Genomic DNA, 26,628 nt, shown 5'->3' with positions numbered 1-26,628 from the left:
TTGAAGAAGTAAGATCCAAGCTCCAAGTCTGGGCCAGCCGAAATGGTTCGCCTCCGGAGTCGGCGGGCGGATACAGGAGTATTTATCCAGCCCGTTTAAAGGGGACGTGTAAAAAAAAACTTCTTGAGGTTGAGATTAAAAGTGTGTCCTGGGTGAGCTTAAGAGAGGACGGCACTAGGTCAAAGAGAACAGACCCCGAATATTTCGGAGTGAGTCCGAAAACACGTTGAACGTAAATTTTACAAACAAGTGGTTGCCTCATGGAAAAAGAGAGTGCGGGAGAGAGAGAAAGAGAAAGTGACTGAAGCTCGGGCAATTACAAAGGAGTTCGTCCTTGAAACTTCCCTGACGAATTTCCCGTAAGAGGCAAACAGTGGTGCTTCTGGTTACTTCTTGCGATACATTTATCTTAGTACTCAATTAGTTTATGCAAGTATTTCGCAATAGGCTTTCGGCCATACTGGCTAGCTAATCAAAACTCATGTGTGCATTCTCGAAAGTAGTGGGGATTCATTTCTTAAAGCAGAAGGCAAACCCGTCCACGTCCATGTTTGACAAGCGCACACAAACTACCGCGGACCTACACCAACGCAGACCCACCGCAAGAGTCCTGGTGGCCACAACAACGGCTGCAATGAGCAGTCTCACAGACTGACGAACAGGCGGAGGCAGGAGGTTGGGAATGGGCTGCGACGGAATCCGCTTTTGTTTATCTACTTTAAACTAACATCAGGCACTTTTGCTATCTAATCCCATCCAACCCGACGGCTACTTAATGTCATCAGTGTGCCACTCGCGAGCATTCTCAACAAGGACGCTTGAAAGTGCACAACGGTTCGAGGCTGGCGGAAGGGCGGGAGGGAGGTAGTCGGGGGATTTCGGAAGTGGAAGGTCGCCGACGTTAAACGTTTCCCTTCCTTTCCCCTTCAGAGCGCGAAGGCTCGAAGATTCGCAGTGTGCAAATTGAATAATCGTTTGCGCTTCGCAGCATTTACAAAAAGGGTCCTTTTGAAAGTTCCTTTTTGTGCTCGCCCGCCGGTCGTATCCATATCTGCGTGTGCTTGTGACTGCCTGCCTCGAATATCGATCATCTAGGATGGCAGAACACACAATTGTTTGGGGTTTATTCGAACGCATCACAAACATTCTGACCGACTTGTCTCAAGAGTTTTCTTTTCGATTTTCCTTCTCCCATTTGAGTTTTTCTTTCTGTTTGGGTTCAGAGCTTGAAAAACTTTGGCTCAATTGTGTGTGCGGCTGCTCTCGTTTGTCAAGTTTGTCATTTGTTGGACATTTATAAGCAAATCCGGGTCCGTCGACTGAGGGTTTTGTTGGCATACACACACCGTGGCGTCGGGCCGTGCGGCGGGGGGGTTTGTTGTGAAACTTTCAAGTAAATGGAATTGAATGCCCATCCTAAACACTCGAATTCAGCTGTTAAAGCTTTCGAAATAATTTACAAGTTTATAAATAGAAAGAAAAAGATTTTATTTATTGAGAAGTAGAAACCGTTTGACGAAAGTTTATATTTTCAGGCAGACCTAAGTCCTGGGTATGCTTTGTCCAAAAATCACACAAGTATGAGATTAATTAACAGCCTAATTATAAGTAGTTGGGACGGGTTGGCGAAATACTTCTGAGATACTTTCATTCTGTTTGTTGGGTCATTCTTTCTTCGTTCGCCAGCCAGATACCCCCGATAATCGCAGCGCACACTTTTCACTTACCTGAAACTTTCGCAAACAATCCAGAGAAAAGGAGGGAGCCGAGCCTGTGTGCGCTCAGCTCTTTGCATTTGTCTTTGAGAACACCTTGCCAATCCCCGGGAGCTCGAGGTTTCCCGTCCGAGTTGGCGAAAGCAAACAGCCAGAGGTGGGACGTAACCTAACTCCCATTGAAAGTTTTCTTGTGCGAAAACTACACAGTGACCTTGAGAGCTGGCATTCCACACACTCAGAAAAAGGGACTTGGATGTTAAGATATCAATTTTATATTTCCCAAATATCGATTGGATACTTACATTTTGATATACAAATGGATTCGTTCTTCATTTTCATGTCCATATGATAATAAAACGAAATATTTATATTATAATAAATTGGAACCGTTTAGTATCCAAGGGATGTATTGGAAAATGTATTAAACATATTCTTAGTCTTAAATAAAAAAAATCTTTTTCCATTTTATCTCGGTGTGAACATCGACATTTAATTGAACTTTCGATTAAATAATTATTTAATTTTAAAAAAATCTTCAAAGCTCTGAATCCTATTTAAAAGTGAAAATAACTGACCAGGGAACAGTGTAACCCGGATAGAGATGTGTGCTCTGAATTTAATGACTGTCCTTTGCTTCAGGGTTGGACATTTCCCAAGATATACGAGTACTCGTATGTATTCAAAATCAATTCCATGCTCAGCCCCAATGACAAACAAAAAGTGATGTATTTCGGGAGGGGCTTGAAGGTGCCAGGACCTTGCATCCGGCCACGTCTCCGAATGTTTGTCTACGTCGAGGACAAAGATTTTTCCATTTTGAGCCATTCATTTAGCAGTTGTGTGCCATTGTGATTTTTATGTGGCTATAAATTGTCGTCTTTTGCTCCAATCAAGGGGGCTCTCTGGATCTTGGTGGAATTTACGAGTTTGAATAAAACATGTAGCTATCCATATAAAGAAAGAAAAGACACACTCCACTCTGTCGATTGTTTTCCAATTTGTGTAATTTTTTGTTGTTTATTTTGTTTATAACTACATCAATAAATTATGTATCGTATCGTATAATTCATAATCATACTCTTTGAAAGCGTGAGAGCATTTTGGAATTGCGATCCGGCAGCTGGGTTCCTGATTCTGGTTCTGAATCGAATAGAATTGTTCATCTTGGGTCCTCTCCTTGTGGACTTTGCCTACTTCTCCACCTCCGAGGTATTCAAAGAGATTTCAAAGAGTATGCATGTCGAAACATCGGCCAGCCGAAGATATTTTTTTAATTTCCGTTAATGATTAATCTGATGACATCGTAGTTTGATTGTGGCTAACAATTAGGGATCGTTTCTCTCTTGCTTTAAGTTTAGTTTAGCTTGATATTAGCTTACTGGCCTCCAGTTACAATATTTTCTCTTTTTTTTTTAAGTTTTCTTAGGGGAAAATCTGTTTAGCGATAAGGTTTTCTGTTTAGAAATCTTCAAATGTGATTGGCTTGGTTTAATCGGTATCAGCATCTAAGTGTGCATTTGAGAGCGATTCGTGTGTGTGTGTGTGTGTGTGTGTGAAGGTGGTGCCTGGGTGTGGTGCGGAGAATCGAATTAATAAGGCCACTTATCCATATATATATATGTATGTATGTACTCGTATGTATATAGTAAATAGTCAGTTATGCACACAGACACATTGAACAATCTCCCAGCTGACCTGCTGTTAGGCATTTCTGATAAACTTTCCCACCCAATCACATCACATGTCATATCGCATATCGTACATATCTATTGCCCAAAACATTTTCAGTTCTAGGCTTAACTAAAGTGGCCTTTTGGGATACATTTGCATTTGTGTGTGTGTATGCGGAGAGGAGGTGATTGAAATATCATGACTTTAGTATTTTTAGTATTCGTAAGTGTGTCAAAATGGTGTGTGTGGGGATGTGTGTGTGTTGGTTGTGAGATTTTCGAATATTTCTCTACCGATATTTTGTTTAATTAGTGTTTCTTAATTGTGTTTCTTGCGCTATTATTAAATGTTGAACAATATTTTGTTAGTGGCAGCTACATTGATATTCTTTTGCATACTACTTAGTTCCGCTTAAGATGTAAGATTGGATTCACTTGTGGCTGTTGTAACCTAATTTTTTGTTGGTAGTGCTTCTACTAGTGCTCTTGAAGTTCTGGTTTGCTTTTTCTTCTACTACTCGTGGCTTGATTTCAGTTTGTTCAGACGGTCTCTCAACCGAGGATAAACCAATTAGCTACGTTTGTATTATTGTTATGTTCAGCTCATTTATGAATGCTTTCCCATGTACATTTCCATCGACATATGCTAATAAAAAAACTCCTATTCGGCCCCTGCAGACCAATGGACTCTAGTTCAATTAACTATGTTCGCTATTTACTCGTGTGCTACATTTGCCGATTCGCCTCTTGGCTAAATGTACACTAACAAATAGACATTTATCTATATATTGTATAGTTGTTTGGGGCCTTTGCGATTAAATGATTCATGTTGTGGGGGGGTTTCTGTCAACAAGTTGGATGGTGCGTGGTGTATTATGGGGTCACGGTACGGGTAAGGGCACGGACATGAGCACCGACCAGGCAAAGTGCCGGCTGTCCTATGTACAGGATTAGTGGGTGTAGGTCTAGGTAGTAATACAGTGTTTAATTTCTTATGTACCAACGAAAATAGTCTAATTGTCGATGTAAAACACAGGAAATAAATAAAGACCTGGCATATCTAAAAACTAAACCGAATGGATATCTCATCATTAACATTAAACGATATAATTCAAATTGGTTCACGTGGGAGCAGGTGTAGATCAGGCATATTAGCGCCTTTCCGTGGTTCCTGGTTGATGGTTGCTGGTTGTTGGTTGCAGATTGATGTTGGCTGTGGTGTTTAGTGATTGCTAAAGTAGAAGTTGCTGTTGCGTATGTTGCCGCGCGTTCGCCAACGGATGCAGCTGAGTAGGGCAACGCGGGCGGCCCGCAACAGAATCTGGCCGTAGGCGCAGCAGGCGCAGATGCGACGCACACGCTCGGCCAGGTTGCGACGCCGGCAGCGACGGGCGGGACGATGCCAACGGGGCAAGTCCTGTCGTCGACGCCGCAGCTGATGTCACTTGCGGCGTTGGAAGACGCGCCGTAACGCTTTACGCCAGAAAATGCGCTGAGATTTGGACTTCGGATATGGCTGTGACTCCTCCATCTGGGAAACATTTAGATCAAGCATCTCTAAAACATCCCGCTCGGCGTCGTCGTTGATGATGCGCCGTCGCAAGGGTGTGGCTGGCGCTGTTCGGACTGTGGATGTTGTATTAGCCGCATGTGGATGAGGTGTGGGCGGTGCTGAGACAGCCATGAACGGTGCTACCGAATAGGGACGAGCTCTGAGCGCTGCCATAGCTGCAGCCGATGTAGACGCAATTGATGAAATGGAGGCCAATGTGGCCACAGATGCCGATGACTCTACAAACGTTGCTCCTGCCTCTCTTAGTCCTACTGCCCCTGACCCATCAGCTGCTGGCTGGGTGGCACGCAACCAACAACCAGGTGGCATCGTATCTTATCTAAGCCACGGATGCTGCAGACACTCCGCAGCGGTGGCTCGCTTTGCCGGATCGAACTCTAGCATGGGCTTAAGGAAGGAGGCGAATGATTCCGCCTCGCTGTTCAGCCACTCGTACTTCTCAAGCAGCACATCCATCAGACCCCAGGGCTTCAGTCCCGTTATGTTGCGCAGCTCCCCGTTCCGGCTGAACGTCTGCTGGGCATAGGTGCCGCGGAACACGATGTGACGGGGTATGGGGCCGAGAAGCTCTATGATATGGGCCAAGTGATCCTCGTCCCGGGAGTACGTGTCGCCGGAGTGTGGCTCAAAGAGATAGTCTCCCGTGGCCAGCTCGAAGACCATGCAGGCAGTGCTCCAGATGTCTGCCGATGTGTCGTAGCCCGAGCCCAGGATCACCTCAAGTGATCGATACTGCCGCGTCTGAATGTCCTCCGTGAAGTGGCGATCCACCCAGCAGGCATTGCCCAGATCGGCAATCTTAACTTGCACGTTGCACTCCTCCAGAGCCGGCTCACGCTTGGGCCTGTGCTTTGACAGCGGCGGTGGTGGCGCCGGGGGGACTCCCGGATCGGAATATGGTCCATTGGTGGCCGACGAGGAGTTCGACATTGAGTTGCTTGAGATTTTTGAATTACTGTTCGAAGTCTGCTTCGAACTGGAGTTGTTGTTGTTCAGCGGCTGATACGATTGTTGCTCTTGCTGCTTATCCTGTTTAGGTCGAAGCGGCATCTTCTTGCCGTCTGCCGCGCCATTTGATTGTCCCTTAACTGTGCTATTGCTATTGCTGTTGCTGTTGCTGCTACTGCCGTTGGTGTGGACGCCGCTTTTCCCGGCATTGATACTGTCGCCGCTGCTCGTCGAGTTCTCAAATTGCTGCTGAGGCTGCTGAGATTGCGGCTGGTTGGATTTGTCTGAGCCAGGAAGGGGTAAAGAGGTGACAATTAATAGGTATCGACAGGGGAAAGCGGGATACTTACTCTTGTTCTTACGCTTCTTCTTCTTTTTGGCTTTCTCAGAATTATCTCCCGGTGCCTGGTGGCTGATGGCCTCCTCTTCCTGCTCCGTCTCCTGCTTGGGCACCACAGGCTGCTCAACAGCCACATCCTCATCATCACCGTCGTTCTCTTCTGGATCTTGTTCCAGCTTTACGTCCACGTCTACGTCCTCCTCTCCATCTGAGATGGCAACATCGCCATTCTGCACCGAATTTGCATTGTGGTTCACGACACAGTCCGCCTGGTCCTCAGCATCATTTGCGTCTGCAGCTGGCTGTCCGGTCTGCTCGAGATAGTCCCGCTGCTTCTTGAACAGCTCCATGCGCTTCTTCGCCTTCTTCTTGAGCTTCTTTTTCTTGTTCTTGCTCATCTTGCCGGTGATCTGCGGCTCGCGATACTCCTTGGGCGCCCGACTGACCAGCGACGGGTACATCTTGGAGTTCATGCAGTACAGCTTGGTGGCCTCCGTGGCCATGGAGCGCACATGCGGCTCGTCCACGCATAGCAGCACGTTCTCAGGCTTGATGTCTGTGTGGATGATTTTGCAGCAGGTGTGCAAGTAGTCCAGGCCCTCCAGTATTTGGCGCGTAATGGCCTTTACGTTGGCCAGTGGTATGCCACGGTAATTGGACTTGCGGATGAGCTTCAGCAGATTGTCGCCCAGCACTTCGAACACCATGCAAATGTGGGTCCCGTTTACCCCACTAATCTTGAAGTCATCCAGCATCTGGACGGTCTTTTGGCGGCGCGGATTGGACGGATCCGTCTCGCGCACCGTTCTGAGTATCTTGATCTCATCCTTGGCCGTCTCGGCAAAATGCGGCGCCGACTTTACAATCTTGATGGCCACATAGCGCTTCTCCTGCAGATCCCAGCACAGCCAGACGGTGGAGAAGTGGCCCCAGCCCAACTTCCGGATGACATGATAGCGACCTGGGGAGCGATTATGAAATTAATGCTGTTTGTTCTTCGGGGTTAAAGTTCAAAATGGGCACAACACTACCACTCAGAAAAATGAAATCACAAATATTCGCCTCTGATGGCAGCAAATCCATTTTAATCACCCCACTGACACTCCACGACTAAATCGCGAGAGCGAGACTACTCTCCATCGTTTACCCTTGGATTAAATTCAATTAAACGCAGTCCGTCAGCAGTCAGCCTACGCCCCGCCCCTCTGGTTGTGGAACGCCCGGACTGTGGGTGGACCTTTAAGGGATTTTGAACGAGCAAAGTCTGTGAAGCAATTCTAAAGCCCAGGCCTGGGAGCTGTCAATATAGGGAAATGTTTCATTTGTACTTTTAAGGTTTTTGCAACATCGTGAAGCACAACTGAAAGATGGGCGGAATGTTTTCACATAACAACATCAGTCGCTCGTTTAGACATTAGTTTTTCGTTATCAGGCTCTTTTATCGCAATGTTGTTGAAAGTTTGACGGGGATTAGCTTTTGTCAGAGCGGCTGGTCAGGCGTATGGATCTGCTGGGGAAAACATGCAGCTGACAGGAGTATATGTGATGACGACTGCGGGGGGCGGTGCTTTCGTTCGGAACGAAAATGCTGCAGAGTGGATGCATCCGAGAGGATTGTGGGTGGATGTCAAAAACGGTGACAGCCCCTTTTTACTGTCACTGTTGTTGCCGTTGTCACAACACGAGCTGCCCTGCCCCTCCCACTCAACGGAAAAGCACCCCCTGAAAAGGGCACAGCAACACGCACGGATAGAATTCGATTTATCTGTGGGAAAGCTTTCGCACAGAGACCCATTGGCAACCTGTTGTTGTTGTTAATCGGTTTTTTGGGCGGAGGCCCTGCTCGAAAGGCCAATATGGCCACCTAGCCAGGCATCTAATTGAGCACCCAACTGGGAATGGGTGGCGTTGTGGGTTACCACGGTTGAAATGACAGGACAGCAGCCCGAAACCCAATTCGTGTTCGGATGGGGTTTGTGTGTAGAGAGTAGAGTGTGTGGTGTGGGGTGCAAACAGGTGCCAGTCTTACCCTGAAAGAGGTCACCAATGTTGACTGGATGGTAGCCACCCTTGCAGTAGTCCTCCTTCAGCTCCTGCTCCTCGTTCTCGCTGTTCAGCTCCGACTCGTACGACTCGTTCGAGGAGCTGCGCGGCGGCTGCTGCTGCTGCTGCTTTTGCTGTTGCTGCTGATTGTGATTGCTCTTCTTGTTCTTCGACTGTGATTGCATTTGCGATTGCAATTGCGACGGCGGCTGATAGTGGTTGGGGGTCTCGGGGGTGCTGCCCGACCCGCCGCTTGACGTGGATGTGCCCGTTGCTGTGGCCTTACTAAAGGATGTGGTGACAGCGGCGGGTGCGATTCCAACGCTGCCAGACGGATGCACTTCGGGCTTACTGGGGCTATTATTAGCATTTTCTGGTGCTGCTGCCGTAGCACAGTTTTCAGTCTGGGAATTCTGCTGCTGTTGCTGCTGCTGCGGTTCCTGTGACGGATTCCCAGCTACCACACCGTTCTGCTTGCCCCGCTTCTTGTTGTTCTTATGACGCTTCTTCTTCGCTTGAATGGTCAAAACGCGTCGGTTGACGTCAGCTTTGGCGTTCATGATGTTCTGTCTATTGCTTTTCGCGTATTATTTTTGCTTTTTCCGCCGACTGTGTGTGGCTGTGGCAGTAACTGTGTGTGTGTGTAACAGCTGTTGTGCGGAGTGAAAAGGGAAAGAAGAAGAAACAACGTGCATAGATCTCAATAAGGCAATGTACAATGTTTTACGCTAGTATTGTGTTTTTGCTGTATGCGCACGCCTTGCCAAAACCAGAGCCAGGCCCAGAGAGCCAGAGCCAAATGGTGGGGCTTTCGTTTCGTCAAAGCGAGCAACAACAACAAAAAAAACCGAATCGTCTACTTGCCTCGGGGCTCCCACTTGTTCCAAATTGACACCGCTGCTGCTGCTGCTGCTTCTCCCGCTGCTTCTGCGTTTGCCGTTTGCCTTTGCTTTGACAACTGGATTTCTGCACGAAAAATCGGGACGAAATTAGCACATTGAACGCTCACGAGAATGTGGGCATCAGATGCCAACGGCACAGCAAATAGTCTTCACTTCGGCTTAATACTATGAAAGAGTCGAGTGCTTACTATTTTGGTATAAAAATATATGTTTTATTTCATGGAAAATCAAACAATCAGTCGTCGACTACTGCTCTGCTGTGTGTTGTCTGTTATCGAAAACAGGGCCTGCCACTTGGTAAACGACGTAACGTAAGCAGGAACGTCATTATTGCTTAAGGTCTAGCCCTTGCTCACTCACACACTGCGAAAGCCAGCCAGGTGTCTATTGCCGACTCGCTTTCTCCGCTGGCTATGGTTAGTACACACTTTATAAGCATTTTTGCGCAGTGATTAGTTTGCCAGCAGCTCGTTTGTTGCCCTGAAAGATTATGGCCAACTTACATGGTTCGGAACGCCTTAACATACTAATCCAATAGCACTTCGGATCGCAAACATTGCAAAACGCTCGGAAATGCAGTCAAAAACGTGCAATTCCACGCACACAGCTAAAAATCCGCAATAGCAGTTTTTTCTAAAACAACCCTGCTGCTATCAGCTGTTTTCTGTTCGGCACCTTGTAATACTTCGTGCGATACATCGATATATATCGATATATCGTGCGCACTTTCTAACACTGCTCAATCGTTTCTTTCAAACACTGCCCGCGTTTTGGCGCAATAATAATTTTTGGAGGGAAATTGCATCTTGAGAAAAGTCGTGGCCCATTTGTAATTTGAGCAGTGCTGTGGCACGACGCGTGTTGACTGATAAAGGAAAAAAGAAGTGAAATAAGAAGCAAAGACCGGACGTGCCAAAAGTGAAATAAGCATACAATTTAAACTGCAACTATAAATCAGACCACAAAGAAATGGCTCAGCCATCGGTAGCAGCATTTTTTACTAATCGCAAACGCGCCGCTCTCGATGATGCTATCACAATCAAGAATCGGGTAAGTTGGACCAAAAACGTGACCATCACAGTGCCCAAGATTTCCAGATCAGATACTCATGTATCTGCACCGACGCTTGTAATTGCATTCATTTGTGCCCGTATGCGTTTGTTATTGAGTTTGTCTGTGTGTGTGTGTGTGTGTTGGTGCGACTGCATCATCCTGCGGCCATTTTCGAAAATCTTATTTTCATGGAAACTCTTTTGCCCATTGCAGCGTCTTGTGGAGCCTGCGGAGTCTGCCCTGCCGCAAAGCCCAACCCCAGCCAAGGCCCAAGATGCAGATATCGACACCCTCAAGGCGGCGGCCAGCGGGATGCGCACCCGATCAGGTCGCAGCACCAAGCTGATTGTCACCCCTCAAGAGACGGCGACCAAGAAGAAGCCAGCCAAGCTGGAGCCCCACATCAAGCAGCCCAAGCTGGTACAGTTCATTCGCAAGGGGACGCTCTCGCCCAGGAAGCAGGCGGCCACCAAGATCGACGAGGAGCAACTGCTGCTGCCGGTTAACGAGCAGACGCCAAAAGTGAGCTTCACCATTACTAGCCAACAGAATGCGGACAACATGCAACGGGGCATGCGCACGCCCACCAAACAGATCCTCAAGGCTGCCTCGCCCATCAAGCACAGCGACCTGAAACGCCAGCTAACCTTCGATGAAGTGAAGAACAAGATCTCGCGCAGCGCTAAAATGCAGGAGCTGAAGGCGGTCTTGGCCCGCAAGGCGGCCCTCGAGCAGAAGCGCAAGGAGCAGGAGGAGCGCAATCGTCGACTCCGCGAGGCCGGCCCCTCCCCATCAAAGGCGAGCCTGTCCGTGCAGCTGAAGGAGTTCGACACCATTGAGCTAGAGGTGCTGACAAGGTAAGAAGCACAAGAATAGGAGTAATGCAAATTTCCAATGGCATTGCTGCCTTCCACAATAATTTCCAACTGTTTGCTGTGGCCTAGAATCGGCGTAAACAGCGCCAGAGTAGAGTACAGCTGGCCAGCGAAAAACCGGGTAACATCAATACCGAACGCCAAAAGCCCAGCCAAATTGTTGCTGTCTCTGCTGCAATCGAGGTCGCTCTGGGTCGCTCCGAGTCTCTGTTATTCAAGCGTCCAATTGCTGAAATGGCATTTCTCCACCAGAGTAACTGACGACTTGCTCGAGCCATCACTATGATACAACATTCTCGTGTACTTGAATTTATGTTGCCCTCAGCAGCGTGTGTGCATAGCTATGCATGTGTGCTGTGCTATGTTTACCCTTCGCCGACGTTACATTCCGGCCTGACCTTCCCTCTCGCTTTCCCCTTCGGGGGTTGTTTTCTTCCATGTGTATCCTTTGTTAGGATCGTCTGCTGCATGGGAATGTGCGTGCACCTCAGGTAGCAGGAACCTTTTTTCTGTAACGGCTTTCCTGCCCATTCGGGGTGGGTCCAAGTGTTTGGCCTAAGTGTGTATAGGAATTGTTTCGAATAGGAACTGATGATCGTTTCCCATCCCTTGTCATTGCAGCCCCCTGAAGACCTTCAAGACGCCCACCAAACTGCCGCCACCCACACCGGACAAGCATGAGCTGATGTCGCCGCGGCACACGGACGCCTCCAAGCGCCTGCACTTCAGTCCGGCCAAGAATGGGTCGCCTGTCAAGCTGGTGGAGGTGCCGGCCTACAAGCGCTACGCCAGCCTTGCGGAGACCAGCAAGGCCGGGCAGCTTCCGCTGCCGTACAAGTATCGCTATTTGCTGGACGTCTTTAAGGGCTTGGACTCGGTGGTGGCCATGTTCCATAACCGAAAGGAGTGCATCACGTTCAAGAAGCTGAAGCCGGCTGTGCAACGAATGCTGCGCAAGAACTTTACCGAGCTGCATCTGGCCCAGATCAAGGCTGTCTATCCCGAGGCCTTCATCTTTAGTCAAATGAAGATGCGGAACTTTGGCTCGGTGTCCAAGGCGGATTACTACCAGCTAATGATCAGCCCCAATGTGGAGCCGGTACCGGAGGAGGTGCAGGAGCAGACGCAGCCGCATCAGCGCCACAAGAAGATCAACGAAGACGATGTGCTAGCGTCGGCCCAGTCGACGTCCATGAATCCACACGTCATGACGGCGCGTATGCATCGATTCCAGAACCTTCTGCTCGATCGTGTAAAGCAGGCGCACGCCAAGTTCCTTCGCTCACTGGACCCCCCGATCTTCATTGAGAAGGCGCTGACTCGCTGGCATCCCCAGTTCGAGCTGGAGAACTGTCCAGAGGTGGAGTTGGCTCCGCTGCCCCAGCCCCCGAATGTGGAGAAGTACTCCTCGGCCAAGGACATACTGTCGACGGCTCGCAATCTGTTCAACTGCGCCACGCCTATGGAGAGAGCGATGGACCGCTACGAGGCCAAGGTGGAGGCCGACAAGCAAGCTGCTGATGCTGCTGTGTCCAATGTAACTGCCAACTCCAAGCCTCCAGAAGCGGACCCACAACAAAAGACAGCAGCAACAACAGGGGGAAAGGAAAAAGGAGTAAATGCAATACCCGAAACGTCTACTGCCACGCCTACGGTGAAAGAGTGCCCTGTCCCAGACGCCACTTCAAATCTGCTCAAGGGCTTGCCCAAGTCGCTGATCGAAAAGATTCGGGCCAAGCAGGCGGCTAAAGCCCTGGAAGCCATGACAAGGCGGCCATCCCAAGACCAGGAGGCAACCAAGTACTCGCGCCTGCCGGAACTGGCGCGACATTTACGCAACGTGTTCGTGACGGAGCGCAAGGGGGTGCTCACCCTAGAGGTAATTATCAAGAAGATCCAGAACAGTTTCCGGGCCAACCTAACGCCGCAGGAAATTGAGGCGCACCTGAAGCTCCTCGCCAAGGAGCTTCCCGCGTGGGCAGCTTTCCATGAGGTGCGGAAGACCATGTATGTTAAGGTCGCCAAGGACATGGACATGAACAAGATCATCGAGAAGCTGGAGAGCATCGCGAATGGAAAGAGCACCTGATAACTGGAACGGAACCCGGTACCGTAACGGATCTTAAGAGTCTCCCCATCATTGACCCTGTGGCCACATCCAGCTATATCTTTAAGTACATGTTTAGGTAGCAAATATTATATTGAAACCAGATTATACCCTACACCTATATATATTGTTATTCTTATATCACACTGACATTTCACACTAAATAATTGACAATTATTTCGCAATCGATTCATCACATTATATTACTATTAAGATCTTTTTTCATGTTGTAATACGTTAATAAATAAATGTTTTTGCTGGATATGTTGCTAATTTAAATCTTAAATTCTCTACATTCTAATGGATTGTACAATTGACATGATATCTACAGTTGCACAGTGGCGCCACTATCAATCAGCTGTGTATTTTTCTGGAACTAATCGTATATAAAGATCATATGGTCACACTAGCCAGAAAAACGCGCCAGATTTTATAGGAAATTATATTTGTTTTCTGTATGAACTAAGTCGATAAAAGCGAAGAAATGGCAGAGAAAGAAGAGGATGTCGAGCTGCCAGCACCCACCACAGCTGCATCCGGCCAGATTAAAGCCATTTCCAAGGATACTGTGCATAAAATATGCTCCGGCCAGGTACATCTCTCGGATTGGTTTTGTTTGATTTATTGTTTGGTTTCCCCCTTATTAGGTGGTGCTCAGTCTGGCTGTGGCTGTCAAGGAGCTAGTGGAGAACTCCATCGATGCAGGGGCTACACTGGTGGAGATTAAGATGAAGGATCAGGGACTGCAAGGCGTCGAGGTCAGTGATAATGGCAGCGGCGTGGTGGAGGCCAATCTGGAGGCAATGAGTAAGTGGTAGCCTCGAAGCAAACCCTAAAGAAATTATAGGAAAAGATCTCTCCAACAGCTGCAAAGTATCACACATCGAAAATAAGGGAATTCGTTGACCTGCTGGGAGTGGAAACGTTTGGATTTCGTGGGGAAGCACTCAGTTCCCTCTGTGCCCTGTCCGACATGGCCATTCAGACGCGCCACCAGTCCACCGATGTTGGTGAGTGTTCGGATCCTTAGCGGCATAAACTCTGGACGATTAATGTTCCCCAATGACAGGTCTCAAAGTGGAACTCGACCACGATGGCAAGATCAAGAAGCGCTCGCCTTGTGCCCGCGCTGTAGGCACCACCGTCACCCTTACCAATCTGTTTAGTACCCTGCCCGTGCGTCGGCGCGACTTTACGCGCAACATCAAGAAGGAGTTCGCCAAGATGTGTCAGATCCTGCAGGCCTACTGCCTGGTGACCAAAGGCGTTCGCATCATCTGCAGCAATCAGACGCCCAAGGGCGCCAAGACGGTGGTTCTGCAAACACATGGCGCCCAGGATGTGCTGGCCAACATATCCGCGATATTTGGGGCACGCCAAGTGGCCGACATTGTGCCGCTAAAGTCCCCTTTCGAAAAGGGCCAACTGAGCGAGGTCGGACTACGGGCTGAGCTAGAGTCCTCCGCGGATGCAGCTGACACGACTTGCACACAGTTCAGCGCCGAGGATGTGGAGCGGCTGAACCTGGCCGACTTCCGACTGGAGGGCTATATATCCAGCTGTCGCCATGGGGCAGGCCGCTCCAGCAGAGATCGCCAGTTCTTCTTTGTCAACGCCAGACCCTGCGATCCCAAGAATGTGAGTTTATCGTACCGGGGGGGAGTGTTCTCACACTCCGCTTATGCTATTTTTTTCTCTGAATTTAAAGATAGCCAAAGTCATCAACGAGACCTACCATCGCTACAACGTCCAGCAGCAGCCTTTCATCTACCTCAACATTATCACGGCCCGCTCCGACGTGGACGTTAACCTAACCCCCGACAAGCGCCAACTGCTGCTCAACAACGAGAGGATTCTGCTGCTGGCCCTGAAGAAGTCTCTGCTGGAGACCTTTGGGCAGACACCATCCACATTCCAAATGCAGAACACAACCATTGTGAGCATGCTGGAACCAAGGCCGAAGCCCCAGCCCGAGGATGCTGGCAAGGCCAGCGAGGAGAAGGATGAAGAGGAAGACGTTCCCATCAGCTCCTCTCAGCGTTTCATGGATGTGCTCACCCAGTGGCGCCGCACGGGAGACACTCAGGGCACTGCTCCGTCCGCTCCGATCAAGCGGCGGTGTGCCGAAAGCGAGGAGTTGGCCACCCGCTCCATGAAAATGCAAAAGATCCAGGATTTCCTCAGCCAAGATTCGCCCAAACACCAGAGTTCAAAAGGCGATTCAGTATCGGAGGAGGATGTTGTCGATCAGCCGCCAAAGCCGACCAAAGAGCAGGCCAATCTGGATGAGAGTTTCTTGAACCTCAAGGAGCTGGAGACGGAGTCAAAGGGTGAGCATTTTAGAGAGTCTCCCCATTTTACTCACCTTGATTCTCTTACAGCCTACGACCTGTTGACGCAGCCAGCCAAGGCAGCCCGCATTGACTGCAAAGTCTTGACACCAATAAAAAGTCGCCTAAGCATTGCAGAGCCCAAGCCAGAACCCGCCGGTAGCTCCCAGGAAACTGTCAGCACCATGGATCAGAGCGATGATGACGATCACATCGAGCTGCCCACGCGCATTGAGTTCGATGGCGGCGACGACGGTGGCGACGATCAGCCGCCAGCTAACTACAAAAGCGGCGAGCTGCGGACCACAATCGAGGAGATTGCAGACAGCCTAAGGAAACAAGAGCAGCAGCAGAAGGAGCGCAGAACGAGGGCTAAGCTGCAACGCCTGCGCTTCAAAAGCGAAATCAACCCAAATCAGAACAACAAGGCTGAAGACGAACTGCAGAGGGAGATAGCCAAGGATGACTTTGCCCGCATGGACATTATTGGGCAGTTCAACCTGGGCTTCATCATTGTCAAGCTGCAGGACGATCTATTCATTGTTGACCAGCACGCCTCGGATGAGAAGTACAACTTCGAGACACTTCAACGAAGCACCCAGTTGGAGTATCAGCGTCTGACTGTGCCCCAGTCCTTGGACCTGACGGCGGTCAACGAGATGGTGCTCATCGACCATCTGCCAGTATTCGAGAAGAATGGCTTTAAATTTGAGATCAATCATGAGGGTGAGTGGCCATCGGCCATCTGAATGCGGATACAGGTTAAAAACGCTCTCTCATCCGCAGCTCCCGCCACAAAGAAGGTGCGACTTCTGGGCAAACCCTACAGCCGACAGTGGGAATTCGGCAAGGAGGACATCGATGAGCTCATCTTCATGCTGCAGGATGCCCCCGAGGGCACCATCTGCCGACCCTCGCGGGTGCGCTCGATGTTTGCGTCTCGCGCTTGCCGCAAATCCGTGATGATTGGCACGGCTCTGAACAGGACGACCACCATGAGGCGGCTAATCACCCAAATGGGGGAAATTGAACAGCCCTGGGTAAGAAAGGGGACGTCAAATATTTTTGTTGATCTATTGAGATATTCTCCTGAATCCGCGCGATATCAATTCACCAATCTCGGAGATTTCTCGTCCCTGCGTCGTCCCCCCGAGTAAACAGTAAGACTAGAAAAATTCAAGCCCCCATACGGTAGAACGGAAGGGGGGAAAGGGAGAAAGGCATACGTTGCGATGTGGAGGCAATATCGCTGAACTACAATGGCATCAGGTGGCAGGCAAGGCCCCCACCAGGCGACAGATCAGGAGAAGCTCCATAGATCGCAGCCGGCGGCAGCACAGGAACACACCATCCAGCAGAAAGAGGACTCCGCTGTTGAGGAGCCGGCGTCCAGAGCGGGCCATCATCCACAGGCAGAGCCTGGAATGCCTGCCATCAACATCATCGTGTCTATCAGCTGCCTATCAGCCCTCGTGTCCGCTATTCTCCCGCCATGGCATTCGTCTGGCAGAGTAGAAACGAATCTGGTTTTCTTCTGCTTAAGTATGAATATATATTGTACTTTATTGTAGGACTTTACTTCTAAAGCCTCTGGACACCAACTCCGCCACCTTGGAGACCTCGCGTCCCCGCGTCTCGGGCAGGTAAAATTTGGTCAGCAGAAAGACCAGGAAGCTGCACAGGGCGAACACCAGGAAGACATAGGAGCCCAGCAGTGTGTGCATGGCGGGAAACAGGAAGCCAACGAGGAAATTGCATCCCCAGCCCACCTGGTTGCCAATGGACAGGGCCACGGAACGGGAGGGAACCTCAAACATCTCTGCGTGGAGTGGAAAATATTAAGCAATCGCTAAATAGGAGAGGGGAGGACAGCCAAACCTCGGACTACTTACCCGCTCCAATGAACGAGGGCATGGGAGCCAGGGCGAGCTGGAAGGCGATCAGATAGAGGAAAATGCTAGCCATTGTGCCATACGAGAGCCAGGGAATTTGGGCCTACATTTCCAAATAAAAAGGGAGTATGAAGATTGCTTGCGTTGCGAGGATGCGGATGGAGAGGAGAGCTCACAGTGTACTCCACCATCCAGCCAAAGGAAAACATGAGGAGGCCGCAAAATGCACTGGACAGCAGCATCAAGGTGCGTCTGTTGAACTTTGCCATCAGAATGGGACCCATCAGCGAGGTGGCCAGATTGACGTTGCCAGCGGCCAGATTCATCCACTCTGCGGCGCTCGTTGAGAGGCCTCCATTGCGGAAAATCGAAACGGAGTAGTAGAAGATCTGGAAACGACAAATGTTCAATAGGACAGAGGATATCCGGACCTCTTACCGCTGAGCATCCGGACAACTGCTGACCGCCCTGATACGAGCAGAGAAGGACGAGGGGGAGCAGCATCTTTGGATCGCCAAGAACCTCGCCCAGAGTGCGGGTTGTGCCTTTCACGGAAGTCTCGTCGTCCATGGCGCGGATCTCCTGCTCTATGCCAAGATCAGTGCCGCGCAGCCTTATCAGCATCTGGATCGCCTCCTGACGTCGCTCTTTTACGATGTACAGCCACTTGGGACTCTCCGCGTATAGGCGGAACGGGGCATAGCACACCGCCATGAAGACAACGTAGAAACTGAGTGCAATGTGCCAGAGCTCTTCGCCGCCGAACAGCGACTGCAGCGTAAAGATCTGGGACACCACCATGCCAATGGAGAAGCCCACGGAGCAGCAAACTCCCAGCGTGCCCCGTTGCGGCAGTGCCGCAATCTCGCTGTGGTACATGGGCAGACACGTGCTGACTAGACCCCCGCCCAGGCCGACCACCACGCGACCCAGCAGAAGCAGCTCCACGGATCGCAGCCAGCGACAGCTGAGGAACATCAGGGCCGCCAGGAGCAGCAGGGAACCACTCAACAGGAAGCAGCCGCGGCGTCCAAAGCGATTGGCCGCCCAGCCAGCGCAGGCTGAGCCAAGGACCCCGCCAATCAGATAGATGGCCACAATGAGGGCCCACAACGTATTCAAAGCTGTAGGGGATATCTCCAGACCATAGTTCTCCAGGAGCATGGCCTGACACCAGGACCGCATGTGCTAGAATTCAATATACTCGTAGCCCAGCTGCTGTACAGCCAAACATAAGACAACATACCACAGCTGGAGTGTTGATGACGCCCATGCAGTAGCCACAGGGCAGGGCGGATCCGATGGTGCTGCCCAGAGTGCTCCACACCAGCAGAGCCGTCCAACGGGTCCTGGGCTGTTTCTTGAGCTCCACCAGAGAGCTGGCACTTTCCACCACCTCCATCGTGTTTTGCGGCTGGGTCGAAACTGCTTAGCCAGATGCTCGAGAATCGTATTTTATCTCCAATAGACGCCTCGCGGTGTAAATATGTGGGATTTATTGGCTCAGACATGGGGACTATGTATAATATACTGGACTTAGGCTAAGAAGATTGGCTCGCAGTGCGAGTGCGCAAGACTTTTGATTTAAAGCCGTCGGCGACGAGCGGAGCAACCTCGGATGGATCGCGGCCGCGAGTCTCCGGCAAGTAGCGTTTGGTCAGCCCAAAGAGCAGCAAGCAGGCGATGGAGAATGGGAGGAAGACCAGGGCGCCCCAGGCATTCTGCAGCGTGGGAAAGGCCATGCCAATGATGAAATTGCATACCCAGTAGACAACGCTACCCAAAGCCATGGCAGCCGGACGCGGGGACACCTCAAACAGTTCTGGATAAGGATAAGGAAGAAAGGATAAGGATTTCGTAAATGAAAAATGTAGCCCCCAAACTCACCGGCTCCTATGAAGAACGGCATGGGCCCGACACCGAACTGATAGAAGAATATGTACAGGAAGATGCAGCCAATGCAGCCCATGGCAAACCAGCTAAAGCTCTCCTGAAAGAACCGCACACATTAGTTCCGAGACTCGAGGATTCGAAGGCCACTCACAATGAAGTAGAGCATCATGGCGAAGAGAAAAAGGCATACGGCGCAGAAGAAGGTGGAGAAGAGCATCAGCGGGCGACGATTCACGCGCTCCAACAGGACCGGACCCACCATCGATGTGGCCAGATTGAGGGATCCAGCACCCAGATTGGCCCACTCCGCCGCCTGCGTGGACAGCCCTGCCTTGCGGAATATGGAGACAGAGTAGAAGAATATCTGCAAGGCAAGAGAACATTAATGATGCGCGAGGGATGCTGCAGGATAGCACCCACCGCATTGATACCCGACAGCTGCTGGCCACCAAGAAAGGCGCAAACAATGATGAGTGGCAGGCGCAGACGGGGATTGCGCAGCACTTCCATGAATCCACTAGCCTCCACCTTGGCCGATGCCTCCAGCTCCATTTCGTTTAGCTCCGCCTGCAGAGCCGCGCTGTCCGAGGAATAGCCCCGCAACAGCTGGAGCTGTTGTCTGGCCTCCTCCTTGCGGCCCTTGACTATGTACAGCCACTTGGGGCTCTCGGGGTACCACCGGAATGGGGCATAGCAGAGCAGTACCAGCAGCCCAAAAAAGGACAAAGCAATGTGCCACCGATCTGCCCCCCCGAAAAGCGACTGTAGGCTGCAGATCTGGGCTACCACCACGCCTGCGGTCAGGCCCATTGCGCAACACGGAGACAGAGTACTTCGCTGGGAGAGGGCGGCCAGTTCGCTGTGGTACATGGGCATGAAGGCGGTGACGAGGCCCCCCGCCAGCCCCACGAGCAATCGGCCCAGGAGCAGCAACTCCACGGAAACCAACAAGCGGCATACAGCGAAGCAGACGGCACCAAGGACGAGTAGAATACCGCATATGTAGAAGCAGCCGCGGCGTCCAAAGCGGTTGGCGGTAGATGCGCCCGTCATAGAACCGATGGCTCCACCCACCAGAAAGATGGAGACGACGGCCGACCAGAGCCACTCCAGGCCCGAGGCTCCCAGGTGAAGATCATATCGCGCAATCAGAGTTTCGTTGCACCAGGAGCGCATAAGCTGGGAAGGATAACGGTTTAGGATTATGGAACCTCTAAGTAGAGAGCTCCTCTTACCACGGCGGGGCTGTTCATGACCCCAGTGCAGTAGCCCACGGGCAAGGCGGCTCCAATCGAGGATCCAACGCAAGCCAAATTGAGGGAAAAACTCCATTTGGGCTGATCCTGCTGGAAGGATTCGCCGGCCTAGTGAATAAAGCTATTCATCCAAGAATTTGCTCATCTCACCTGGGTCTGTTTCTTTTCGTGTGCCATTAGCGGTGCCTCTGCCTGACTTAATGATTGCCCCTCCACGGGTTCGCTGGCTTTTGGCTTTTCCATTGCGTTGATGATTTGCGGAACGGGTCTTTATGGGGGCTTCTGTGGAGAAGAATCACGCTGGTCAAGAGCTCCATTCGGAATGCTGCGATCATATTTCATTTTCAAGCACCAGAGCCCCAGAGCCCCAGGCCCCCAGGGAGATTAAGGCACGTTTATGCGGCGCCGAGAGATAACCGCTGCCAAAGTTATCCAAATGTCAAAAGAGGCTTACAGGGGCGGACCGCATCGCGGGGGTTGTAATAATCTGGGTAGTTCGTTTTATCAGGTGATAATACTTTAAGTGCCTCAGCGGGTGCACTATCCATCGATCCATCCATCCCCATTGCACTCCACAAATAGCCCAATCCCCTTCCGACTGGCATAATTTATAATGGGCCAACTGAATCTCTATTCGCAGAACTGCCCGCACGGTCGCCCCACCATGCGTCATCTAATCAATATCACGATGCTAATGGATGAGGAGGAAGATGCTGATGCGGCGGAAGACCCGGCCCACCAGAAGCCCCAATAAAAAGCAATCTCGGCAACCACAGATTTCGTTTTATGGTTTATTTGCTTTGTAGTAGAATGAAGACGTGGGTTTAGCGGGAGTGGAGGTTGGAGGCACGACTTGACACGTGCACGGACTATCGGGCTATCGGGGACTAAACACTGATAGTGCGGAAGATATTAAAGCCGCTGTGGGCAGTGGAGAGCAGGACGCCCGGCAGCTGCGCATGCCAGTGCAGCTCCTTGATCTCCTTCTGGCCCTGGTGGATGAAGAGCAGTTGCGGCGGCAGCTTGTTAACCTCCTCCTCGTTCTGGGCCTGGGCCTGCACCTGATCCGCATCCTTCTCGACTGCCAGGTCCCAAATAGCGATTTGATCGTCGTCACCGCCCGAGGCCAGGACTGTGGCTTCGCTGGGGTTCCACTCCACAGTGGTAATGTGATCCGTATGATGCTTGAAGGTGGCGATGGGCTTCTGGCTCTGGAACTGGCGCAAGTCCCAGATGTGCAAGAAGCCATCGTCGCCGCCGCTGGCGATAAAGGGCTCTGTGTGATTCCACGAGATCACGTTAATGTCGCTCTCGTGGGCATCCTGGCAGGTCAGCATGCAGGCCTTCTGTGGCGCCGCCCGGCAATCCCAGATGCGAATGGTCTTGTCCACCGAGCAGGATGCGAGGACGCTGCGCTCATTGGGGCTCCATTGCAAGTCCTCGACAGATTGTGTGTGCCCCGCCAGCGGACGTTGGTCTACCTTCCAGGTGCCGTCCTCTAGAGGACTCCAGATGTGAATATCGCGACGACAGTCGCCCGTGGCCAGCACACCCTCGGCAGTGGGACTCCAGTCCACCGCAAAGCCCTCCTGCTGGTGGCCACTAAAAGTGAACACCGGACGGGTCTCGTTCTGTTCGTATTGCTTAAGGAGCTGCGCATCCTCAACAGCTTGCAGCGGCTGTGTTAGATTCCAGATGTTCACGCGGCCGAGCTCGCTCCACGAGGCGGCGTACACTGTGTTGCCCAGACGGCGGGCACGGACACGGTTAACGCATCCCTGATGCTTAATCAGGGCGCAGGTCATCTGTGGCTTCTTCAGCTCCTCCTTGTCGGGCACATCGTCCTGGTCGTTTTCCAGTACCTCATCATCGTCCTCTGCCTCATCGTCCTGGGTCCTGTGCAGGTTGCTCATCTTCATCACAATCAGATTGTTGACATGGGTGCGGGCCGCTTGTGTGCCCGCCACAATGTAGGCGGTCATAGGGAATGCCTCGCGGCTCTTGCCCAGCTCATCCGGAACGACATCAAAGCTCAGACAGGGCGCCCCAGTGGAGGCCTGGTGCAGCATTACATAGGCACTCTCGTCGCACACCAGCTCCTCATCCTCGCCCAGTGTTTTGCCCGGCAGATAGACTTCTTTAGGCTGTTTCGGTGCGGAGCCGTCTTCCGACCCACTGTCGCTGTCCGGCTCTATGTCGCTCTCGGCATCTTCCGGCTCCACCACCTCCATGCTCAACTCTTCGTTTTCGAACTCCATGGTTTGTTTATCTTCGTTTTTTGTGTTCAGTTTCTTGTTTTCTTGATCTGCACGTGGTGCATTGGCAAACTCGCAGAAGCGCCCCCCAGCGGTGAGAAACAAAAACAAAACGAGTGGAAAAACCCACTCAATTCAACAGCTTCGTCAGCGATGACAGCAGCACTGCCGAAGATCCCAATTTTAAACTATATTGAGTTATTTTTAGTGTGAATATGAGTTTTTATCCCATAAAAAAGCTCATACCAATCGCAATCACACTCAAGAGCGACAGAGCTAATTTTCGCGTAGTAAATATACAGTGTGACCGCATTCATTTTTTAACTCATAGAAATATAGAACTTTTTTTAAACACACAGGGTGACCATTTGCGGTTTATTATATAATTTATATATTTAGAAACATCCATATGCAGATTTTCGGAATTTACTCTCTCTCCCATTGAGATTCCGCTGGATGGCACTCATTCACTTTCGAACTTGGGCGCGCAGTTCTAATATCAAGTCGATAGTATCGACAGCTGGATATACCCTTTTGTGCTATTTGCGTACATATTCTCTTATTTCACACATAAATCATATAAAATGGAGTACTTAAGATTAGCCAGTACCTTGTACAAAACTTATTCATCAACCGGATCCAACTATGGAATCAGGGAATATGATTTCCGTTCATGGACAGCGAACTATTAACCCATTGTAGACCAGGGGGTATTTAAATGCACTCTTCGAATATTATGCAATTTCTTAAATTTAAGGGCAGTTCAGGTGAAAGAAATTGTGTATGTTTTTGATTGAGAAAGTTTTGTGGGGAAAAAGGAAGGATGGTTTTACGAGAAGAACCTACAAACAGTATTGTTTTCCGCCGTTGAGCTGAAGTTGTTCACCTGTTTAAATAGAGGGGGCTTAAGTGGGCTAAGTTCCACTACAAAATTTTTCTTTCAAACATTCCTCGTGCAAAATTATTTTGGAATCAGCGAGAACTTTTCATTTTATTAAAATGGTGAAGTCTGTTAATCCCCTGTCTTTTGTGCGCGGCATTTACAACAACGAGTTCCAATGGTGAGTGCCAAAAGACAGTGCCCTGTCGGAAGGCTTTACATAATCTGAATCTCCTTTGGCAGGATGCTGGTCAAGAGCTACGCCCTCTTCTTTTTGGGTGTCCGTGTGGCCAAGGAGTTGGTGGGCCTGGAACTGATGCCCGCCGTGGGACCAGCGTAGATACTGACATGAAAACAAAACTGTGTGCGCCGTGTACAAATAAGGCAGTTAAAGTTAACTAGTTTAATAAAAACAGGGGAGAACGACTATGTATTTACACTTGTGTCGAGCTAAGTGATTAGATTAGCTTCTGCTCACTATCAGTTCCTTGATCTTGGTCTCGTCCGTGTCGATCTCGTGTATCAGACTATTGGCCAGCACGCTGGGAGTCATCTCGCGCTGCAGGAAGTTGGCCACCAGCTGCCTGCTGGGCACGGCGCCTCCATGGGCTAGAATCTCCGCTCGGTACCTCTCTCCAGACTGTCTGTTGAAGGGATTACTCTCGAAGTAGGTCTGCCATATCCAGGAGGCAATCGTCTTCGATATCAGATAGGCGTAGTATTTTGCACCGTAGCCGACAAGGTGGGAGAAACGCAGCTGCCAGGCCGTGTTCTCGACATGGGGCAGACCGTAGTAGCGGTTCTGCACAGTCTTAAGAGTCTCCGTGGTGTTGCCGCCCTTTTGGGCCATGTCTCCGTGATACTCCTGATCCAGGGCCGAATAGAAGACCTGCAGCTGTGTCTCGCTGGCAGCAAATAAATGCTTTGAGGCGCACAGCCGTTGCAACATGTCCTCGGAGATGGGTTTGTGCGTCTGGAAGTGGCGGGCGAATGTGCGCAGCACTCGAGGGTCGCTGGCGAAGTACTCCATGAGAACACTCGGCACTTCCGCAAAGTCCGTGGCGCATCGCGTGCCCGTCACGTGTTGGTACTCGGTCCGCGCCAGCATAGAGTGCATGGCATGGCCCATTTCGTGGAAAAGATTATCCACCCGTGCCGGCGACAGCAGAGTCGGTCCAGCCCATCGGGGCTGGGCCAGTCCCAGCATAACCACAACGATGGGCAGCTGATAGGTTCCATCGGGCAGCCGCTTTCCTCCTTGGATTGTGAAATGGCAGTCCTGGTTGGGCTTGCCGCTCCGCTCGAAGAAGTCGCAGTATATGTAGCCAAGCAGACCCTCGCTCTCATGCACCACGGCCAGCTTGTAGATGTCGCTGTGCCAGGACTCGCCCGGCTCCATCTCGCTATTCTCCAGTCGGACACCGTACAGCGCTTGGAGCAGATTGTCCAGACCCTCCATGCAGCCGCCGAGTGAGAAGTACGGGAGGAACTCATTTGCCTGCTCCTCAAGCGACTGTCGCTTCAATTGTGTGGTAAAGTACGGCGTGTCCCAGATCTCGGCAAGAACATTGGGCTGACCGCTCTCCTTTCGCTTCATCTGCGTCATGAGTGCAAAGTCCGCCTCGGCGCGTGGACGCAGTTGATCCGACAGTTGATCAATGAATTCATGGACAAGTTCTGGTCGCTCCATAGTACTGGCATTGAGAGCACGATGAGCGTATGTCTCGAAGCCACAGCTCTTGGCTAGTTCATGTCGACACAGCAGCAGATCCCGCAGCAGCTCCTCCTGGGTCTCAGACGGTTGCAAGTACAATCGGTAGGCGGCCTCTCGCATCTGGACGTTCTCTGCATTGGTGCACAAGCCAGTGATGATGACATTCTCCCCGGAGGTGGGGAAACTAAATGGACATTTCGTGGTTATCTTCGACAGATTGGACAGGTTCTATATGGACTCACTAATTCCTGATGGACTCTGGGACATAGCTGCGCGGCAGCACGGAGGGCTGGGCTGCTCCGTTCATGAACTTCTGCCCCAGCTGTAGGATGTAGTCGTTGAGACGCACCACTCGAAGGCGTTCCGCTTCCGGCAGGTGTATTCCGCACTGTTCGAAGTCGAAGAGGAAGAGCCTGGCCACATGCTGATCCACCTCGGTGGTTGGCTTTAGGTCTCCCTGCTCCACAACCTTCCTCAGGGCTTGATAGAGTGGTTTGTGGGTGTTCAAGCTACAGGACGAAACGGTTTTGAGCGGGAAGAGATCTCTTGATGGGCATGAACTCACCTCTCCACCACACCGCAAATGCTGATGCAGGCCTGCTCCGCTGCCTCCATGTACTTGTTCTTCGGGTGGGCGATCCGTATGAACTCGGCCAGGTCGGCTACCTTGCACAGGGAGTCGGAGAGCTCGTCGAATATGTCGACCATTTTGCGTTGTCTTTGACTGGAAATCGCCTCCGCGATGAGATCCTGCGATTTGTTCTCCACATTGTCCCTTAGCAAATAGAAACCTTCGAAAGTGCGAAGCTCGGGCATCCGGAAAAGGCCCTGTCCATAAACAATTGATTAAGATCTGCGCTCTCCAGGCTGAAGGATTTCATGGCTCACCACATCCTCGCGGGTAAAGTTGATGCGCTTCGACGGCGGCGCATTGAATGCCGTTGCAAGCGGCGACCAGGTGGAGACTAGCTTCCGGTGCCGCCCCCGCATTAGAGTGGCGCGGGTGGAGCTGCGACTCATTTGTAACATGATGCTGCTTGAATTGGGGCCAATGTGGATTGTTTACGTCTTTCCTGCTACCGCGTTACATATTCCATCAGCTGTTCCGGCCAGGGCTGGCGACTCTTCTCGTGCACCAAGCCAGATTTACACTTAAATTTAGACAAAATTAATTAACAA

At 50.9% G+C, this 26,628-nt stretch overlaps 8 protein-coding genes across 10 annotated transcripts; 3 read left to right on the top strand and 5 right to left on the bottom strand.

Annotated features, from left to right (window-relative positions):
• Positions 1-2,958: 2,958 nt before the first annotated feature.
• SRPK (SR splicing factor protein kinase) lies at positions 2,959-9,533 on the bottom strand. Its single transcript, XM_033377859.1, has 4 exons — positions 9,157-9,533; positions 8,279-8,942; positions 6,260-7,210; positions 2,959-6,193 (listed from the first exon to the last, which is right to left on the bottom strand). Exons 2-4 carry the CDS (start codon positions 8,850-8,852, stop codon positions 5,277-5,279), a joined length of 2,442 nt encoding a protein of 813 aa, XP_033233750.1. The 5' UTR covers positions 8,853-8,942; positions 9,157-9,533; the 3' UTR covers positions 2,959-5,276.
• Positions 9,534-9,686: 153 nt separating this feature from the next.
• On the top strand, positions 9,687-13,414 carry dup (double parked). The gene is made up of 3 exons (XM_001361307.5): positions 9,687-10,244; positions 10,461-11,104; positions 11,744-13,414. The coding sequence occupies exons 1-3, from the start codon at positions 10,164-10,166 to the stop codon at positions 13,209-13,211; spliced, it is 2,193 nt and encodes a 730-aa protein (XP_001361344.3). The 5' UTR covers positions 9,687-10,163; the 3' UTR covers positions 13,212-13,414.
• Positions 13,415-13,623: 209 nt separating this feature from the next.
• Positions 13,624-21,375, top strand: Pms2 (mismatch repair endonuclease PMS2). 2 transcript variants are annotated; one of them, XM_001361305.5, is made up of 8 exons: positions 13,625-13,821; positions 13,877-14,036; positions 14,096-14,239; positions 14,299-14,867; positions 14,938-15,559; positions 15,611-16,285; positions 16,346-16,599; positions 21,241-21,375. In XM_001361305.5, exons 1-8 carry the CDS (start codon positions 13,714-13,716, stop codon positions 21,352-21,354), a joined length of 2,646 nt encoding a protein of 881 aa, XP_001361342.3. In that variant the 5' UTR covers positions 13,625-13,713; the 3' UTR covers positions 21,355-21,375. The 2 variants fall into 2 exon arrangements, with proteins under 2 accessions (XP_015040235.2, XP_001361342.3); XM_015184749.2 differs by lacking the exon at positions 21,241-21,375 and having other exon boundaries at positions 13,624-13,821; positions 16,346-16,734.
• On the bottom strand, positions 17,087-18,883 carry LOC6898675 (solute carrier family 2, facilitated glucose transporter member 1-like). The gene is made up of 5 exons (XM_002138644.3): positions 18,698-18,883; positions 17,890-18,639; positions 17,628-17,840; positions 17,452-17,554; positions 17,087-17,378 (listed from the first exon to the last, which is right to left on the bottom strand). Exons 1-5 carry the CDS (start codon positions 18,851-18,853, stop codon positions 17,122-17,124), a joined length of 1,479 nt encoding a protein of 492 aa, XP_002138680.2. The 5' UTR covers positions 18,854-18,883; the 3' UTR covers positions 17,087-17,121.
• Positions 18,931-20,923, bottom strand: LOC4804849 (solute carrier family 2, facilitated glucose transporter member 3-like). 2 transcript variants are annotated; one of them, XM_001361306.4, is made up of 6 exons: positions 20,751-20,923; positions 20,580-20,690; positions 19,765-20,523; positions 19,496-19,708; positions 19,339-19,441; positions 18,931-19,273 (listed from the first exon to the last, which is right to left on the bottom strand). In XM_001361306.4, exons 1-6 carry the CDS (start codon positions 20,841-20,843, stop codon positions 18,993-18,995), a joined length of 1,560 nt encoding a protein of 519 aa, XP_001361343.3. In that variant the 5' UTR covers positions 20,844-20,923; the 3' UTR covers positions 18,931-18,992. The 2 variants fall into 2 exon arrangements, with proteins under 2 accessions (XP_001361343.3, XP_015040236.2); XM_015184750.2 differs by having other exon boundaries at positions 20,580-20,687.
• Position 21,376: 1 nt separating the features above from the next.
• On the bottom strand, positions 21,377-23,173 carry l(2)09851 (WD repeat-containing protein 1 l(2)09851). The gene has a single exon (XM_001361304.3). The coding sequence runs from the start codon at positions 22,856-22,858 to the stop codon at positions 21,488-21,490; it is 1,371 nt and encodes a 456-aa protein (XP_001361341.2). The 5' UTR covers positions 22,859-23,173; the 3' UTR covers positions 21,377-21,487.
• Positions 23,174-23,755: 582 nt separating this feature from the next.
• Positions 23,756-24,168, top strand: LOC6898674 (uncharacterized). The gene is made up of 2 exons (XM_002138643.3): positions 23,756-23,916; positions 23,979-24,168. The coding sequence occupies exons 1-2, from the start codon at positions 23,855-23,857 to the stop codon at positions 24,073-24,075; spliced, it is 159 nt and encodes a 52-aa protein (XP_002138679.1). The 5' UTR covers positions 23,756-23,854; the 3' UTR covers positions 24,076-24,168.
• On the bottom strand, positions 24,110-26,609 carry LOC4804848 (mitochondrial intermediate peptidase). Its single transcript, XM_033377860.1, has 4 exons — positions 26,338-26,609; positions 26,015-26,277; positions 25,692-25,958; positions 24,110-25,633 (listed from the first exon to the last, which is right to left on the bottom strand). The coding sequence occupies exons 1-4, from the start codon at positions 26,476-26,478 to the stop codon at positions 24,199-24,201; spliced, it is 2,106 nt and encodes a 701-aa protein (XP_033233751.1). The 5' UTR covers positions 26,479-26,609; the 3' UTR covers positions 24,110-24,198.
• Positions 26,610-26,628: the final 19 nt, after the last annotated feature.

Source organism: Drosophila pseudoobscura, chromosome 3 (assembly GCF_009870125.1).
Source record: "Drosophila pseudoobscura strain MV-25-SWS-2005 chromosome 3, UCI_Dpse_MV25, whole genome shotgun sequence".
NCBI lineage: Eukaryota > Metazoa > Arthropoda > Insecta > Diptera > Drosophilidae > Drosophila > Drosophila pseudoobscura.
The sequence above is the reverse complement of the archived record's forward strand: the minus strand, read 5'-3'. Positions and strand labels throughout refer to the sequence as shown.